The 18,168-nt window shown below is 47.8% G+C and overlaps 1 protein-coding gene across 1 annotated transcript in view; it reads right to left on the bottom strand.

The window, feature by feature from the left end:
- Positions 1-5,158, bottom strand: part of MTMR9 (myotubularin related protein 9) — a 632,238-nt gene extending 627,080 nt beyond the window's left edge. Inside the window, exon 1 of the mRNA XM_069605728.1 lies at positions 4,848-5,158. Coding sequence (XP_069461829.1) covers positions 4,848-5,029 — 182 coding nt within the window. The 5' untranslated portion in view covers positions 5,030-5,158. The remainder of the gene's footprint in view (positions 1-4,847) is intronic.
- Between the last annotated feature and the right edge of the window lie 13,010 nt (positions 5,159-18,168).

The following is an 18,168-nucleotide window of genomic DNA, read 5'->3' as shown; positions in this document are numbered from 1 at the left end:
GTGGCAATTCTACTAAGTGAAAGGGTCCCACTGTCGCAAATCACCATAAAAAAAAAAAGAGATCCTGAAGGCCGCTTCCTACTATTAAAGGGCCCATTTGAAGAACTTCCCATCACCATAGTCTCAATTTACGGCCCCAACACGTCCCAAGCCAACTTCATCACAAACTTAATTCCAACCATCACATCCTTCTGTGAGGGCCACCTAATCATGAGTGGTGACTTCAACAGCATGCCAAATCCCCAATTGGATAAAACTTTACCCCCCACAAATACTGACTTCGCACAAGCGCTAGCAATAGCCAAACTGCTCAGAGAAACCGAATCCGTAGATGTTTGGAGGCTATTCAATGGCACTGCAAGAGACTACACGCACTACTCCTGTGTGCATAAAGGCTTTTCAAGAATTGACCTCATACTAATGTCTGGAGTCCTGTTCCCCTGCCTCAACAATGCAGAAATTCACACCTGCGTGATCTCGGACCACGCTCCAGTATCAGCTAAACTAGCCATCTCAGGCAGAAAACGCCCTATCCAAAGGCACTGGAAACTCAACGATGCACTGCTATTAGATGAATGCATTCGACTGGAAACGGAAGAAACGCTCCTCAACTACTACAAAGAAAATACAACGGAGAACTCGCCCATCAACATCATTTGGGATGCCATGAAAGCAGTTGTCAGAGGCACACTGATTAGTGCCGGAACAGAACAGAGAAGGGCCTCGAACATCATAGCAGCTAAACTGGAGGAAAAAGTAAAACATTTGGAGGGTGAACTGAAGTCACGCAGCTCCCGAAAAACGGAGAGAGTTCTGAGGAAAGCCAGAACAGCACTAGAAATGCATTGCGCCGATCGCACGGCGAAAGCCTTAGCATTCACGAAGCAATTTTATTACAGCAAAGGGAACAAGGCGAATAAAGTGCTGGTGCAAAAATTGAAAAAACTCCGGAGTCGGAACAACATTCTGAAACTAAGAGGGGAAGATGGAAAAATGTACTTCTCGGTGGCAGAAAAGATTGAAGAACTGACGAACCACCACAAATCAGTCAAGTCTGGGAACCCCACGGCACTGGACAATTTACCAGAATACTTGAGCACATTCCCCCTCCGAGACACACCTCAGCTCGAATCCCTAGAACTACCCATCTCCACCTAAGAAATCATAGACACAATCAAATCTCTCAAGCCCGCCGCGGCGGGCCCTGATGGCCTATCTGCAAACTTCTATAAAAAGTTCGCTAGAATCCTAGCTCCCCAGATGACAGCCCTATTTAACTCCTTCATTGACTCAAAATCAGTAACCGGATCAATGGCAGAATCACTCACTGTACTGTTACACAAACCTGGAAAAGACCCCGAACTAGCTGCCTCCTATCGACCTATCTCACTATTAAACAAGGACGGGAAGATCTTTGCCAAAGTACTGGCCAGTAGGCTGGGTCCAATCCTACCCACTCTAATTGATCAAGACCAAACGGGGTTCATCCCTGGGAGGGGAACATACGACAACATCAGAAGGACGATAAACATCATTGAAAGTGCCCACAAACTAAAAATAGGAATGGCCGCTATTTCGCTAGACGCACACAAAGCCTTTGACCTGGTGGACTGGGGGTACATCCGAGCAGTTCTGGAACACCTAGGTTTCGGCCCAAACTTCATCACTTCATCATAATGGCCAACTACCAATCCCCCACCACACAGGTGCGAGTCAATGGGGCCAGGTCTAGCAAAATCCACATAACTAGGGGCACTAGGCAGGGATGCCCACTCTCACCTTTAATCTTTGCTCTGTCTATAGAGCCCTTTGCCGCAAGAATCAGGCAAAACCCCAGCATAAAGGGGAAAACGGTGGGGGGTCATGAATATAAAGTAGTGCTATATGCGGATGATGTCTTGATAACAACAACCAACCTGACAAAATCCTTGAAAGCTCTGTGGGAGGAGATCTCAGAATTCGGGGTCCTGTCTGGGTTCTCGGTAAACCTATCCAAATCCACAGCCTTGGCGGTTAATCTCTCTGAACAGGAAAAAGACACTCTCAGCCCCCTAATGCCTATCCCATGGTCCACAGGCCCAATCGATTATCTCGGGGTACACATCCCCAAAGACCCATCATGCCTATATTCGAGCAACTTCCCGCAACTTATCAGAGATCTCCAAAATGATCTCAAAAGATGGAAGCCCCAGGAAATATCTTGGTTTGGTAGGATCACTGCTGTCAAAATGAACCTAATCCCCAGGTGGCTGTACTATTGCACAGCACTCCCTGTACGCATTCCGGGTCCGGCCCTGGCAGCCTTACAAAAACAAATCCAAAAATTCGTATGGGGGGGGGGAAAAAGACCTCGCATAGCCAAACAAATAATGTTGAGGGGCATACCACAGGGAGGTCTGGGAGTACCAGATCTAGCAAGGTACACTCTAGCCGCACAGCTATCTCACGCCTTCACATGGGTTCAAGAGGCAGACGGACCGAAATGGACACAACTCGAAGAAGCTTGGTGTCCGGTGTCACCCTCAGTTCTCCCACACCTACCAACAATAAAACCACAGGCAAGCAGCGGACCCCTACTGGCAACAACAACAACAGTTCACTGCTGGAAAGAAGCGGCCCGTAAATGGGGCATCCGTAGTCCCATGGGCCCCCTAACTCCCATCTGGAATAACCCTGAATTCACCCCAGGCCTTTTAACACACAGCTTCCAACCCTGGGTAGAGGGAGGTCTACGGATAACCTGCGACTTTCTAGAGGCAGGTATGCCCATCACATTTGAAAGGTGCAAAGTAAAATTCGGGGTGGGGGAACGGGAAAGATTCCACTATGCCCAAATCCGCCATTGGCTGTCCCACAGAGCAATCAGGGAAAAGTGCTCCAGAGAATTAACAGCTCTGGAGCTCTCTTTAACAACTCCTATTAGTAAAGGCAGGATCTCGACTCTTTATCGACTTCTCGACAGAGCAGACCCCTCAAAAAAAGAAAGGTACATGCTTGAGTGGGAAAAAGATCTGGGAAAGGAAATTGCAGTCGAGGAATGGGGCAAAATCTGGGCCAGACTACATAAAAGCTCGCAATGCATTACAGACCGAGAAGGGGGCTATAAAATTTGCTACAGGTACTACGCAACTCCGGCGCAAATTAACAAGGCCAATCGATCCATACCCGGAACTTGCTGGCGAGGATGCCCAATCCCCGGATCAATATTTCACATGTTATGGTCATGCCCGAAAGCTGAACTGTACTGGAGAGAGGTAATCAATCATATCAAGGAAATATCGGGCCTCTCCATCCCATGGGATCCTGGAATCATTCTCCTGGGCGACACAGGTGGGGGCGCACTCCCAATCTCAGGCCACATCCCCAAGCTATGTACGCATCTACTTCTAGCAGCAAAAACAGTAATGGCCCGGGTATGGAAAAACAAAGAAGGCCCTTCAGTGGCTCTCTGGTGGGTGAAATGTTGGGACACAGCGGTGGCCAAAAAAATCACGGCGATCCGTACAGGCTTCCTAAACAGAACCCTGAACATATGGGACCCGTTTATGAACTATGCTGCCAAATTCCCGGCCCTCACCAGGAGGCCCCCGCTGACCAGATGGCTCCAAGGTAGCCCGCTGTACTGAACCACAACCCTACCCCACAGCGTCCCATCACGCCACAATCTGTATATCCCACTTGGCATCCGAGGACGAGATGGACCACGGACAATAATACTTCTTCCAGCACTAAGAGTCCCATCATACCGGTTTCTCCGATAGACGCTGCTGCCCTAACATATTATCGAATGCTGCACCATTACTGCTGTTATGTTCAATGTAACGCTCTTTGAAAATGCCAATACAATGTTGTTATGAAAAAAAAGAAATGGATGTTATTCTATAATCCTGATAAAGTGAATGAAACTATACGACGGAGAGATTGGATTCTCCACAAGAGAAATGCTGGTAAATTCCCTATGTAAGTATTGGACATAAAAAGGCACGGATCAGGATGTTGCCAGATCGTTCCTTCAGAAATAATTGAATGCGTTTTAGGCTAATTAGATTAGTATTAGGAACCACTTTCTTCCAGCAATGGTGTTTTGTAGATTTTGCAAAAACCTCTAGATGAAAGAAAATGTATACGACTTTATATAAATATGTCCTGTGTTACTACGATGGTGGGTTGCATATTCTTTTTAACATGTTTACAATCAAGCATATGTTGACACCGAGAACGTGTGGAGTAATATGTTGAATGGGAACTCTGTGGCACCAAAGCTAGCAGTAGTGCAGTGTTTAAGTAGTGCGATTTTTAAAGCTCGGTAATTTTTATAACAAAAGCCTACATCATATTTTATATAAAGAAGTAGGTATGTTTTATGCTTAATTGGAAATGTAGTGAAATGTATTATAAAATGATAGATTTTAATTGAGATGTCTTAGAAATGATTAAATAGGTCATTGTTTGTAAAGGTTTATTGTAAACCATGTACGAATAAATATGCATATATAATTGTTGCCAACATTTTACATTGCACAGAAGGGTTTTTAATTTGTAAATGGAGAGCGTAAAATATTCCTGTTTACTTGCTTTGGGATGGGGGATATTTTAGGAAAAAGTACACAAAACGCAATATTTGTGTTTTAAAAAAACAGTAGCCTATCAAATATAAATAGGGAGGTATGGCATGTATGGTATACATACATTAACACATCTTTGCTGGGTGCACCGATGCCACTAGCAAAGCGCAGCTAATGTATATTATGGGGCTATAAATATGCAATTCCGGCACGGTACACAAGAGCACTTTTTAAACCCAGCAGGGCATACAAAGGCTATTTCCGGGTTCACCGCTCCCTCACCTCTTCTCTATGGAGTCGATGTTTGCGTGCAGTAGCCAAAGCTCCTCGGCTTTGTCCTGCCGGGATGACAGGATAAGGTGGTGGCCTGTCAGGCAGAGGGTCCCCTCAACGGGTGGATGGAATGGACGGTGGAGCTGCACATTATCCACCCGCGGAGTCTTGATTAACTCCGCGAACTCCATCGTGCACCTGAAATGGCAAACCGGTATACTAGTGGCCGCTTTGAGGTCCACAATAATACACCCTATTGGTATTGGGAGGTGTCGCCAAGACTACCTACGTCCGTCTTCTCTTTCAAACGCCAGCCTACTATCGTGTACCATTCACTTACTGTAGAATCTGCAGCCTCTCGCAGAAACAGAAAAGGGACACGCTTTCAAGAGCTCCTCCTATAGCACAGATGGCGGACATCTTTTAATGAAAATGTTCCTCTTTAATAATTATTGCAGAACGTTGAATCGAGCGCTCAGTCCGATGCAAATACCCTTTCCTTGAAATACGTTTACTACTGTAGATAATGGAATCGAATTCTTTATTTACAGGCACTGTGGAATCCGCACACGGCTCCTCCAATAAAATTGTTACCACGAACTTGAATGTATAGCTTTCTAGTTAAAACACACAGAACATGCCTGCAAACTAATACGAAACACAGCTAAATCATTTTTATTAATGAAATTATCAAACTTTCGGTGAAAAATAGCGCTATTTTTCACGTTCTCCCGCCTAAAATATTTATTTCCCCAATGCATTCCTATGATGGATTTCTTGTGGGTTGATCACCGGCCCCTTGGGCGCCCTGGCCCCCTCCCGCCACAGACCCACACAGGAGACGTTCTGTACAGTTCGGGCTCCTTGGTCGCTCTCAACGCAGCCGGGAACGCCCCGTTTATTTATACGCACACGGCAGAGTGCAATGTCACTCCGCTGCATGCCGAACCCTTAAAGGGGCAGCACCACACTCCTCCTTTTTCATGAGGACAACAACAAAACAAGTTAACAACACCTTCACTAAACTACACTATTCACAGCAACCAAACCCCATGACACTTCTGCATCCCAGCCGATTAATCCAAACTCACAACTCCAGCACATAGTCACTGAGGCGGACAGCTTTCCCTCGCCCTGTCCTCAGGGGGTACCCCCTTGCCCGCCTCCTGGATAGGGGATCCATTGTCGGCCATCTCGCTGGCTGGAGAGCAGGGAGAAGGGGCCTTCACCCTCGCCCTCATCTGGAACTTCCATTATGTCCCTGTCCGTGGATACCTCCGGCCGAGTTTCTCCCAGTCTTTTAAAGAAACTCACGTTTTGGGTCACAGACGCCTTGTCGTCGGAGGCCGTCACTATGGACCCCTTGACAGCCACCACATCCATCGGCTCTGGCTCGTAAGTCAATGACATTTTCCCGTGAGGATGCCTGTTCTTGATAAGCACCTCATCCCCGGGAATCAGCTGCTGAGACCTGAGGCCTCTCCTCTGGTTCTCCTGTGCAGTCCATAGCCTCCGGTCACGTTCCACTTGTTGATCATTAATGACCGCCAGCTCCTTTTCCCCGACCTCAGGTATCAGCCCTCTCAGGCACCGTCTGAAGAGAGCTTCCACAGGCACCACCCCCGTAGATGTGGGAGGGGTGATCCAGTATATACGCAGAAAACTGGTAAAGCGCCCTCTGTAGGCACTGGCCTTGTCCCTGCGTGATGCGGAACACTTTATTGAGAGTCCTCATTATTCTCTCCGCCTCCCCATTTGCCCTTGGCCATAGTGGGGTGACCTTCCTGTGATGGACCCCATAGCTCTCCATCAGCGCGGCAAAACTCTCACCTTGAAAGGGCGCACCGTTGTCTGAACACAGAACCCTGGGGAGTCTATGAGCTGCAAAGATTTTCTCAATCGCCACCAACACGTTCTCAAAGGCGACAGAATCAATGAACTCAACCTCAGGGTACCTGGAGCACTCGTCCACCACCACCAGGAAGTGTGTGCCCCGTGTCGTGGAACCAAAGTTCGCATGCACCACCTCCCATGGCTGCGATCCTCGATGCATAATTTGAATGGTAGGCTCCCTCTGTGCTGGAGACGCCACCTGACACCATACGCAGGATGCGACAAACTCTTCCAGGCGTCTCTCCAGCTCGGGAAACCAAACTTTCAGACGCAGCCGCGCTTTTGTTTTGGCAGCTCCTTGATGCCCCTGGTGAGCCAGCCCGATGACTTCCTGAACCTTCGCCTGCGGGACCACGATCCGATCACCTCTGAGCAGGAGGCCAGCTCCGGAGAACAATAGTTCATCCCTTACTTTCCATAGCTTTTCGAGAGTGACTTTCGCCTCCTGCGTCCGCCGTGCCAGATTATCCAGCACCACTTTCCAGGATCCTCCTACATCGCTGATCTCAGGATGAGAAAACATTCATCCTAGGCTGCCGCCCTTTCCAAGTCTTCCATCGGCACAGAGTTGAGAGTTGCTGCCTCCACCACCAAGAGCATGTGTGCACCCCCCTTCTGCACACAGTCATCCGCCCGGCCTTCCAGGCTACCTCTGGGGTGGCGAGATAAATAATCAGCTGCATTGTTACTCCCAGGCCGATAAACCAGCAAGACCCCATAGTCGAGCAGTGCCAAAATCCACCACTCAATCCTCGCAGGTGGTTTGGAGGAAGAGCCTGCTAGGATGGGCAGCAGGGGTTTGTGGTCCATCACCACCGTCACCGGCCGCCCCAGGACATATAGTCTGAAATGCCTGCATCCCCACAGGACAGCCAGGGCCTCCCACTTGATCTAGGAGTATTGTTGTTCTGTCTTGGTTAGAGCCTTGCCGGCGTATGCCACCGGCCGGATGCCCGAGTTGGCGTCAACTTGTGTCAGAACCGCCCCCAGGCCAAATGGACTGGCGTCCACCACAATCTCCTACTGCAAGGCCGGATTGAAAAACGCCATGTTGTCTTCAGCTGTGAGGGCACCATTGATGTTCTCGAATGCCGCCTGTTCCAGCAGCCCCCACTGCCATGTGACCTCCTTCTTAGTAAGGGTTCGCAGAGGCTCCGATCGAGAGGCCAAGTTCTTAATGAAGCAACCACAGTACGCCAATATGCCCAATAAGCTCTGTACCTCTGACACATTCTCTGTTGGTCGTGCCTCTGTGGGATGTTTTTACCCATGCATCCAAACCTACCATAAAACTGTGCAGTACTGGCATGGAAAACATCATGATGGCCAGAACTCCCCAGAGAGTGCACAGGGAAAACATGAAGAATAGGCTGCCACCCATTTTTGCCTATGTTGTGAGCACAGGAGGGCACTGCCTAAAACCACCATTGGGCTACACACACAGTAGCCTGAAACCATTAGGAATGGCAATGCTGATTGCCAAAAAGCAACTCAGAACTGTGGGCAATTCATTTTCTTAATCCCAAAAATGGTTGCATTAACAGTACTCACCAGTATCAGAAAGCCAGCGTTTTAAAACCACCAGACTTTTGTGTAAAACTGAACAAATGAAACAAAACCAGACCAAGGAAAGTCTTGCTAAGAGGTGGATACAATGTAAAACTATATTCTGAAATGACTTGAAGGAAGTCATTATTTAATGTATAGGTAAAAATTGTCAGTTTGATTTGAGTGTCGAAAACTGGGAACTAAAGTGACATTTAGCTGAAACCTGGTTTAATGAAACTGGATTCTGCCTGATAACTACCCCCGACAGGAGTTGAAACTGGATCAACAGCCACTATTCCCAGGCCTAGCTGCATCCTGCTGCCCCTTGCCAAAAGGATTTGACACCTCTCTGATTAGATTAGGGGTGGAGCACCTGGGAACTGGAAGGGACAGAACAATGCAACTTCCTTGACTCAGGCAAATGTTATATTGGGGGCGTCGTAAAATAGCTTCCTCTTGGGAGAAACTGGGGGCAGCTGTGCCTCTGTGAACAAGCTGGCTTGGGGGAAGTGGATAGACCAGTTATTCCACCCTGTGATGTGGGAAGCCACACCCCTTTTTTGACCAGAGCATAATTTTAAAAAGATAGATAACTCATAGTGCGGACTTGTCAGAATTATATAAGTAATATCATTATTTTTGTGATTTTTCTGTGAACATTTGAAGAGGCGTTAGGACCCTGTGGTGTATTCTGGGGGGTTGCTAGCGGAAAATAGGGTCTCACTCCAAATGTATGCATGTTAAAAATCTGACACTTTATCATCTGTAACCCATATCCCTAGTGCACATTTGTGTAAAATCTGGAAAGGTGTTGAGGTCGTTATCTGGATGAAATGGGGAGAATTCTGTCATCAGTGGACACAACATTGTACAAAGACAGGGATCGGATGGTTTGGTGCTACAGAAAATATGTTAGCTGGACCTATAATATTAGAACAATGGTACATAGATAAATATGTATTTGGGTCAGAAATAGATTTGTGTGCAATCTGACAAGGGGAGGTTCCTCTGACCATAAAACTTACAGCATCACTCTGACTCATATTTCCTTCCCCCAATCAAGGGAGAGAGGAGGAATTGGCCAATGACAAGTAGAGAGGGGCAGGTTTAGCTAGGCCCAGGCACACCCCCATTTTCAAAACACATAAAAAGAGACTGCTGGGACAGGTAGAGACATTCAATTCCATTTGCTGCGGAGCATGCTGACCGACGACTTCACATCCAGAGATCCAGACTTCAAATCCATCAATCTCCAGAACCTGTAGCAGAAATTAACTCCAGAATTTGTAGCAGAGAAGCCTGAATCCACCAGCTGAATCCTCTTCAGCAGGCCTCAAAACTAACCAAACTATTCAACAGCCGGGCGAGCTGTTTGAAGTTTTGCAGAGAATTTTTGCAAGAACCTGTAGCAGTACCCAGAAAGCAGTGTTACATCCAGAATCCAGAGAGGCTAGACCAGCAGAGCAGAGCTGACCCAGATCGCTGTGAGCAGAACCGGTGCCTGATTGACCCGCCGAGCAGACAGAACCGCAGCCGGACGTGTTGACCAGATCCGTGACGAGGCCTAGTTCAAATTTATATTGTGAGTACCTAGCAGAACTGTGCAGAACCAATCTCTTAGTTAAAATAATCTAATCCAAACTATTTTAACCTAAGTAGAACTGCCTCCTAGAAATCGTGTCATCTGTCATTTTTAAAGCTGCACAACTGTCACCTGTCAATTCTACAGCTGCAAGATGTCACCTGTCATTTTCAGTTTACTTTAAATCCGAAAAACTACCTTTATTTAATCGTCCGTATCTCTGGAACCGTTTGGGCTAGGAACGAGATTTAACTTTCCTCTGAAAGCTTAGAATCTAAGCTTTCCAACAACCGACTTCCTACTACTCCTTATACTTTTACCGCAATCGCGATTCACACAAAATTTACCGCGATTTGTGATTTTGGCTCAATTTCTCCACTTGTCAAAATAGCAGCTCCATTCTTTCTTTTGTTAAAATCCGTTTGCAACTTGGTAATAACTCATAGAGCATTGCTAAAGTGAGCCTGAACTAATACCAACACGCATCTCCCACTCACCCTGAATCTCTAGAGGGAATTAAAATCAGTTGGCACATTTTCCCATCCATTGCCATCACATTTAAGAGCATTTTGGGCCTGTGTTTCAAACTCCTACCTGTTTCCTCTAAGCTTGCTGCGGGGGACTGAATTTCGTATTGTATTTGATTGCATTCCTGAGAACTGTGTGCTCCTCTTTCCATTTCCTTCCATTTCTTACATTGCATAAGGGAGGGGGCTGAATTGCCAGAGAAAAAGTGATTATCTTATCTTTTGCTAAAATCATATCAAGTATTTCTGTACTGCATTTTATTCCTCATTGCTTTTCCCTTGAAACCCTAAAAGTATTTTTGCTACTTTATCCATCCTATACTAAATCCTCATTGATTGTAAAGAAGTGTGCTAGTGCCAGGTTGCCCATTGTTGATCAACATCATATGTCTAAGTGTACTATCAGATATTAATTTATTATAAAAGTGTGATATATATATATTGTTTAATTTTTCAAATAAACCTTTTAATTTGCAAAACAAACCTACTTCTTGGCTCAGTGGAGTCAGGGGGATTCTAAGAGGGGGGTGTTATACAAGGGTTGTCATCCAGAGTACTAAACTGGATATAAAAATACATCAATAAGGGTTTTCCTCAGCATCCCAGACTAGGCATTGACTTAGCTGTAGTGTTGATTGAATATCGCTTACAAAAGTGGGGGCTCGGAGCCGGGATATTCTGGGTTAGATTTACCACTTGTGCAGATTAATACCGTGTGACAACTGACCAGATACACATATCCGGTTAGATCACCACGCTGTTTTACACTGTGTAAGCATCCCTCAAAGGAACGCTCTAAGGAAACGGTCTGTTTTGCAAAATAAAATACAAACTTCTGTAAGTCAGGAAGGAACTCAAATTCCAGAATGACGACCTTGGTAGATATGAAAATAGCCAGAGAGCACTTCTTACATAAGCTATTTGTGAGAGGTGAGTGGACTCATCAGGACCAAACGGTCTGGTTGCAGGCAATCGCACAACAGGTCACTGAAACAGGGTCAGATATATGGGGAGATCAGGGTCCCCTACATGGGGCCCTGAGTGAACTATATATGGCCCCTAAAGCCAAAGATGAACATAATAAGATTGCCAGGATAGCGGCATATTTGTATCTATATATGGGAGCCATGCAGGACAAATGTGCTGAAGGCCAAGATCTGGCAAATAGGCAACAGATGGCGTTAGAGAAGGCCCAATCTGATCTGGACTCTTCTGAGCAGAGGCTGCTCAGGAGCCAGGAGTCAGAAAAGGACAGCAGACAGTACATCACTAAAATAAAGGAGGATATGGATGTGCTGCAACAGGAAAAGGCGGACCAGGATACCAGATTTCTGGCTTTGCAGACGGAGTACCAAGAAGGTTTGGACTCCCTACTGCAGAGCCAGAAAAATCTGGAGCAACAATTAGATTTCAATAGGGCATGTGCCGAGCAGGTAGTCACCCTGCAAAGCCACCTAGATAGGGAGAAGGCAGAGAGCAATAAACTGATTTTGAAAGACCTGGATACCCAGGCAGAGTTTGACCAGGAGCGCCAGAAAGCTGGTGCCTTCCAAAGGCAAAGGGACGACCTGGCGGCACAGATCCAGGCTCTTAGTCAGGAAAGGGATACCTTAGGCCAGGAAGTCTGCCACTTAAAAAGAAAAGGGAAGAAAATCACCTGGCCCTCCAGGGACTGGGTGACCTCCAAAAAGAACACCAGAACTTGTTAGAGCACACCAGGAGGGTGGAGGATGCTCTGGCAAGAAAGGAGCAGGCCAATAGGGACACAGCTCAGGAGGTAACCCTCCTGCAGCAGAGACTGGCCCCGTACTCCAGGACCAATCAGGAGGCACAGAGAGAAAATGAGGCTCTCTGTCAGCAAAATGATAGGCTCCAGCAACAGGTAGCGATGCAGGAGAGACTGATAGAGTCTAGTAAGGCCTTAACTGAGGAACTGAAAGCGCAGGCTCTTGCATTGCAACAGGGAGCAGGGGCTGATAGAGACGAGGTGCGCTGGGAAAGGGAAACGCCTGAGCATAACCTCAGGACCCCTGGTACCAGAGGCCTTCATCTCTCCCAGTCCCTAGACGCTGCCACCCCCATGTCCCCTCGCGCACATGAGCCCAGGGCCACGGAGATGGCAGATTACTATCCAGCTAGAAGTATGGGGCTCATAGGCCAGTACCTCCCAGGAATGGATGGGCGGGCATCCGGGTATGGGCACCCAAGCACAGTTTAATTTAGTGGGGAACCCCAGGAGAGTAGGCCCATTAAGGGCATCCTGAAAACCTCTGCCCAGTTAGGTCAGTGGGGGGTACCCATCAAATCCTGGCAGCAAGGAGGGGTCTGAAGACTCCTCTGAGCATTACAGGACACAGGAGACCAGGTCCCCACATTCTGCCAGCCATTCCCAGGCTCGCAGAATCCGGGAAAACCTGGAAGATCAGACAGGAACCTCTGGGAGCAGTGCCTCTGAGTCAGAGGATGAATGGACCAGGGTTACCCGAACCAAAAAGGCCAATAAGGCAAAAAAGGGCCTTGCTTAAGGACCCATTGAAACAAATAAAGGCAATAAGGAGTGTCATCACGCCTTATCATAAGAACGCCAAGTATTCTGTTTGGGAACACTTGGAGCTCTATGAGCAAATGATGGAGACTTTCCATTTGAAGGACAGCCAAAGCTGTATTCAATATGTAAAGTGGACCTTCTCACCAGAATACTCCAGTTTCTTTGCGGGGCTGGAGGATCAAAACCATTCAAGGTGGTCCACATACAGGGCGGCCATCTTGAAACATTTTTCTGTGCACAGAAATCCTCAAGAGGCTCGCAAGGCAGCCTACAATTTGCAATGTGGGGAGGATCAGGCCCCACAAGAGTTTGTGCAAGAATTAAAGCGTGCTTTTGCGCAGACCACCTGAAAGGTGCGCACGGATAGAAGAGAATTTATCAATACGTTTTTCCATGCCTTACCCAAGTACATAATGACCCAGCTTGTGAGAGATTTTCATGAGAAAAGATCTTTAGACTGGGTCATTGAACAGGCTACCCAGATCTATGAGGTGCAGAAGCCTATCGAAAATAAAAATAACGCGCCGAAAAACCCCAAAACCAACAGCACCCCTGCTGCTGCCAAGTTGGCAGAGGTAAAGGTTGCCCCCGTTTTAGATTTGGAGATGGGGGGCCTAAAAACCTGCCTGCACCAAATAATTCACAGCCCAGAAGGCCCTCGGGCCAGTCACAGACAGGGAGTCGAGGAGGTAGTCCCACAAATGGGGTCCCCCGCTCCCCTGACTATGTAAGTCCCCGCTACAAGGAAAACCGACCAATCCTGGGTTATGTGTGGACTCCTCCAGCCCAAGGGGGGGGATCCAGCCAAGCACCTAACTCAGGGAACTTCCCTCCCAATTTCCCACAGGAGGGCAGGAATTCTCCAAATCATGGGCAGAACTTTTTCCCCAGGTATCCACCCAATTTCCAGCCCCAAAATCATCCATCCTTCTTTCCCCAATTTCCTGAGCCCAGACAACCTAATGCGGGAGAGGGGAGGCCAAGGGTGGAGGGGTACCAAAATCTTCACAACCATGGGTACCACCAGAGAAGGGATAGCTAGCCTTCCCGGGATCAGCCCAGGGGAGAAAATAGAGCCACGTATCAGCCTGAGCGGGTTTCACAACTTGAGCGCCAGGTCCAAAATATGCCACGAGATGTGGGTCACATACTGAGGGCTCAACAGAACCCTCAGATGAGCATGCCACCGCAGAATGCCCCAAACTCTGGACCTGGTGCTCCAGAACAATGACGGGGGCAGCACCCCGATAACCCACCGGTTCCCAGGGAGGAGGCACAAGGGGAAGGGGGGTGTAAAGCCTTGCAGGAAGCTTCCTTCCCAACTTGTAAACAGCCCCTGGGAAAATCCAGGAACCGGAAACAAAATCTCCTGCCCCTGAAAGCCTGCCTCCCAAGGAGCAGAGGGGGGTAGGAGAAACAAAGGACCCAAACAGACCCACTTTGTGGAGGAGGTACAGGTCTTCCAATTTGAGGGAGAGGGATCCTCAGAAGATCCTGGGAAAAGTATCTTCTCCTTCAGAGATGGGGAACTCCTCCCAAGGAAAAATGGGTCCCAAGGGATCCCAATCCAGACTGGGGAGATGTGGAGACTGAGCTACCGCCGCCCATCATCTCATCCCAGAACCGACAATACCAAAATCTCAAGGGTCAAACTCATCCTGATGACTGCCTCCAAAAAGGGCGGGGCGGCCCAGAACCGGAACCATGGGAACCCACAATGGCTCTGATCTCCAGTTGCCAACTTTTTCTTTCAGATTCCCAAGGCTCTTGTTATGATCTCTGCTTCCAAAAGGTCAGGGTTTTCCCAACTCCCTTGGAAGCAGATCCATAACCCAGGTTCCGAGTGCCAACCAGTCCCAATTGGGACCTTTTGGACCCAGTCCTGGCGCCAGTGGCACCAGGCTCATAAATATGCCCAGTCTCAGCGCTGGAAGCGCCAGGCTCATAATGCTTGGGTGGACTTACCTGCAGCAGACCATGCTGCTTACTTGCCTGCCAGTTGAGCCTCTGATCCTCTTCTGTTTGGAACTACTTTTCCTGTTGGGTGGGGCAGGAGCCACTCCCTAGATTCAGAACACTGGAACTCTTCTGGAAAGCAGGAACTTTTTTCTTACTAGGCGTGGCTGTGGAAGGAGACACCTAAGCACTACTTGAGGCTATTTAAACCACACCCGATGGATGAATCTTGCTTTGCGTTATTCTGCATCCTCTGCAGCAGAACGCTCATCGTGTCTTCTGCATCTGATCCTGGGCCTAAGGAAAAAGGCTTACCATCCTGAATCCAGTCTTCAGCAACACCTATAAAGACAAGAAAGAACAGGTTAGCATTACGGTCTTCAGTGACAGCTCTTCACTTACCTGGTCCATCGGCTGTCACCAACGCCTCGCGGTGCATTCCGGCATCTGAAGGACAAAGGCTTACCTATTCTTCGTGCGCTCCGGAGGTCTTCACACTGCATTCCGGCATCTGAAAGACAAAAGCTTACCAACTCTTTGCACGCTCCGTAGGCCTTCGGCGCTGCATCCCGCATCTGAAAGACAAAACAAGGTGCGTTTAAAGACATTGGGGAACTTTAATACTCACGTGCCATTACTCCTTTCCACATCTAACCCAGTGGGTATTCCGGCACCCGGCAGCCGCTCCGAACTTGTACCTGAAAAATAAAAAGACAGTTAGAGCGCATCGTGAAGCAGGCAACAAGCGCTTACTTACGTGCTTCAAGGCGCTTCTATTCATCACATGGGCTCCATCTTCAACTCACTTCAGCCCGTCATCCGCCATCGCCGGAACCCTGCAAAACAAGAAACATCATTACTAAAGACTTTAAAGACATTAGAGTTACTCGAAACTTACCGTTCGTGCAGTAAACGACGGACAGCAGTCCTCTGAAGTCAAGAGGCCTGCTCCCCTTATCCAGTGAAGAAACTGGTTACAGCACCCTGCCGCGAGGCAGATGGAGAGCACGGCGTTCACTTACCTAAGGTGAGAGCGTTAACCTTTGGGGTTCTACAGGAGAAGAGAAAGGGAAGAAGAGAGAGACATTCAATAACCCAGTTCCTTAATCCCATATTTTCTATCTGCAGACATCTCACCCTTCAAGTCAGACATACAGTGCACAGAGGTCCAGCCCAAAGAGCCAGCCGTGTGTTGCACATCACCTTTGAAGATACGGTATACGCCCAGTCAAGACCGGCGCCTTTACGGGAATCAGGTGAGCGTTACAGCTCTCCACAGAATTCTGCCCAAATCTCTTCGCTAGCAATGTCCAAAACCAGAAAGTTAGCCCACCAGTTGTCCAAAAATGTGCATTATCTGTGCCCCCTTGAGGAGAAGGAGGGAAGATACTATGCCCCGGTACAAGTACAGGGGCAGGGTACAATTTTGGCACTGGTGGACACTGGATCCCAAGCTACCCTTCTGTCCAAAAGGGCCTTTGAGGAACTAAATGCCGGAAGGGGGGAGAATTACCGAATTCCTCTCACCGCTCTTCCTGGACAACTGCAGTACTTTGACAGGAAGGAAATTCCAGTTGAGGGGACTGCAGACTTGGACATTAAAATTGGGCGACACAAGGTGAAACTCCCGGTCATAGTAGTGACTCCAGAGGGCACCCCTTGTTTACTAGGGAATGACCTCCTGAGAAGGTTGTCACCCCTAATAGATTGTGTAAACAAGGTCCTCTCGACCCAGACTAGCCGACCAATAAAATTAAAACAGAGTGTCAACCATGTTAGTTTAAACGGCACCTGCCACATGGTTGAACAAAAATCTGACCAAGTAGAATTTCACTTCCAGAACAACCAAATTCCAGACGTGACAGTAATAGCAGTAGGACAACACACTGGTGATGGGGGGTCCTCTCTATTTCTGAAAATCAACCTTCCTTTCAGTTTAAGGTGGTATTCCACACTGGAAGGAAACACCCTGAAATTCTTTACTAATCCACAATCAGAAATTCCCACTCCTATAGTCCAGAAAGATGTGAAATCAGCTCAGAGCCTGGCTGATATTCAGCAAATTGGAGAGCAGTTGTTCATCCCTGTTCAGTTAAATGATGGGAAGGGCTCTGTTCTCGCTCGAGTGTGTGTGAACAACAGTAAGAGCTTCATCAGCGAAGCCATGTTCCGCCAACTCCCAAAAGATCCAGCCATTCCCACATTCAAACTGATAGACAAATGGGAAATGGACTTGAAAGCACCTAATTCCAAACATCTCCTGCCAAGCAGGTGTATGCTCAAAATCTCCATTGGCAACAAGAGCATAGTCCATAATTGTTGGGTCGTGCGAGATGTCACTGCCGCCTTTTACTTAGGCAGTGACATTCTCAATCGCTTTGCCATTAGTTTGGACGTAATAAACTTCAAAGCTTGGTCCCGATTAGCGGATAATCCCATGGGCTTTGATGATCCAGAAAAAGCATTTAGGTCAGCTCAATTGCTACCTTATGCAGTTGAAATTCAGATCAAAGAGGAAGTCACCATCCCAGAAAGGACCCGACAATTCTCCCTGGAAGTGAAAGTTAAAAGAGGACAAAAATTGAAAAACCCTGATGCTTATATCCATCTAAATGCTTCTCTTCAACAGCAAGGGTTAGGGGTAAACCCAACACCATTAGTCAACATAGAACATGACACCATTCCAATAGAGGTGGATAAAAGCGTCTTAAAGAGTATTACTGTAGCCGCAGGCACCATTATTGGAATGGCGATTGATGACCGACATTTCTCCATTGATTTAGGAAATGAACTGTTAGGACCAATCCCCAAGGACTGTTTTGACAGTGACAGTGAGGACAATACAACACCAGACAGGATTTTCACCCGGCATGGGGGGATCTTCCTGGTGTACACTTCTTGCCCTTATGGTAAGGAAGATGTGACTTGTGACTTCAGGAGGGATGAGGTGATTTTCCAGGTCCATGAGGGCTGCCTTTCCCACCTGAAGCCTCCAGTCCAAATCAACACTCTGACCAGGGACTTCTCCACCCAGCTGGAGGAGGCCGCTGAGATAGCCAAACCAGAAGTCTTTCCAGGCTTCAGGCAGATGGTGGAAGAGAGAGTCAACCTAGCCGATGCCTGTGTGACTCTGGAACAGAAGCAAAAGTTGAAACAAGTTTTCTTGGATTTCCAAGATCTCTTTGCGGTAGACTCATATGACTGTGGTCGCACCGACATCCACACCACAACAATTCCCACAGACCCTGGAATGACTCCAGTGTTTGTGAAGCAATA

This window comes from Ambystoma mexicanum, chromosome 4p, assembly GCF_040938575.1.
Source record: "Ambystoma mexicanum isolate Mex_15411 chromosome 4p, UKY_AmexF1_1, whole genome shotgun sequence".
Lineage (NCBI taxonomy): Eukaryota > Metazoa > Chordata > Amphibia > Caudata > Ambystomatidae > Ambystoma > Ambystoma mexicanum.
This window is presented reverse-complemented; position numbering and strand designations above follow the sequence as displayed.